General features: G+C 73.3%; 1 protein-coding gene across 1 annotated transcript; it reads right to left on the bottom strand.

Annotated features, from left to right (window-relative positions):
- Positions 1-358: 358 nt before the first annotated feature.
- Positions 359-772, bottom strand: KCNE5 (potassium voltage-gated channel subfamily E regulatory subunit 5). Its single transcript, XM_021678340.1, has one exon. The coding sequence runs from the start codon at positions 770-772 to the stop codon at positions 359-361; it is 414 nt and encodes a 137-aa protein (XP_021534015.1).
- Between the last annotated feature and the right edge of the window lie 632 nt (positions 773-1,404).

The raw sequence follows: 1,404 nt of genomic DNA, 5'->3' as shown, positions 1-1,404 counted from the left end.
GTTGGACGTGGTGGATTCAGTTCCCAGGGGGCTGGAGGGTGGTGTCAGGGCTGTTTGAAGACAAGAGAGCAGAGGCAGTTTAGTGCCGTTGGGTGTGCGGGGTGGGGGATGGAGGCACGGGGGGGGGGTCGGGGGGAGTGGAGAGGAGTGGAGAGGAGGGAGAAGCCGGCCAGGGGTGGGTAGGGTGGTGCTTCTTCCAGGGCCTGCCAGACAAGGTCGGCGGGCCCCTCCTTGTCTGGGCCTCAGGTGGGGCGGCGCCTGGAAGGGAAGGAAAGGAGCAGGCGGGCGCCGCGCCCAGGGACGCGGGAGCTGTGCAGGGCGCGCGCGGGCGCGCGAGAGGGCCAGCGGGGCGGCGGTTCTAGACCCCCTCGGTGCCCTGGGCAGGGGCGGGCGGCGCCCCGGGGGCGAGCTGGCGGCGGCCGTGGGCCGGCGAGCCGGCGGCAGTCTCGGCGTCGGCGGCGGCCCACTCGTGCGCCGCGCAGGCCTGGGCCGGCTCGTCCTTGGCCTCGACGAGCTTGCGGGAGCGGGTGTAGGCCAGGATGAGGCCTCCGGCCAGGCAGGCGTAGAAGATCATGATGAGCAGGATGTAGAGATAGGCGTCGTCGCCCTTGGCGCTGGTCGCCTCGCGGCCCACGAACGGGTCGGGCACGACCCCCATGCCCATGCTCGGGCCGGGGCCGGCGCCCAGGCCGCTGGCGTTGCCCCGGTGGTGCAGCTCGAGCAGCAGGCGGCTGAGGAGGGTGCGCAGCCGCTGGCTCTCGCTGCAGTTCATGGCTGTCGGGGAGTGGCACGGCGGCTCCAGGACGCTGCTGACCTTTCCCCCGGGGCGAGGGGAAGCGGGCGGGCGGGCGGCGGCGGCGGCACCCGGCTCCCGGGGCGGGCAGTGGCTGGGGGCGCGGGCCGCGCGGGCCTCCTTATCCCCTCACCCCCGCCCTCCTCCCCTTCCCCACCACGCCCCCTCGGGCCCGAGGCCGCCTCTTGCCAGGCTCCGGCGGCTGTCTCGGCGCTCTGGGGAAAGGGGACAGCTGGTGGGGGGAGGAGAAGGGGACAAGGGAGGGGGGCGAGGCCCGCGGAGGGGCGGGGGCGCGGAATGCGCGAGGCCCCAGGCAGCGGAGGCTGGCAGGGCAGCTCGCTGGGGCCAAGCCTGGACCCTGGGCTGCGGAAGCGAATTCCTTCCAAGTTCTGGCCACCTGCCCTGCAGGCCCGGCTTTGGCCCAGACACAGCATCTGGGCCCCCAAGGCAAGCCCTGCCCCCCAGGATTCCGTCAGCGCTGCCTGACCATAACGGGGGCAGCCGAGGCCGCCAGTCCACGTCCGATGGCAACTGCTCGCATAGCCAGGGACCCTGGCCTATCTTTGCAGCCCTTTTGCCTTCCCCCGCGCCGAGGAGGAGAGCATCGCATT

Source organism: Neomonachus schauinslandi, chromosome X, assembly GCF_002201575.2.
Source record: "Neomonachus schauinslandi chromosome X, ASM220157v2, whole genome shotgun sequence".
Classification (NCBI taxonomy): domain Eukaryota; kingdom Metazoa; phylum Chordata; class Mammalia; order Carnivora; family Phocidae; genus Neomonachus; species Neomonachus schauinslandi.
This window is presented reverse-complemented; position numbering and strand designations above follow the sequence as displayed.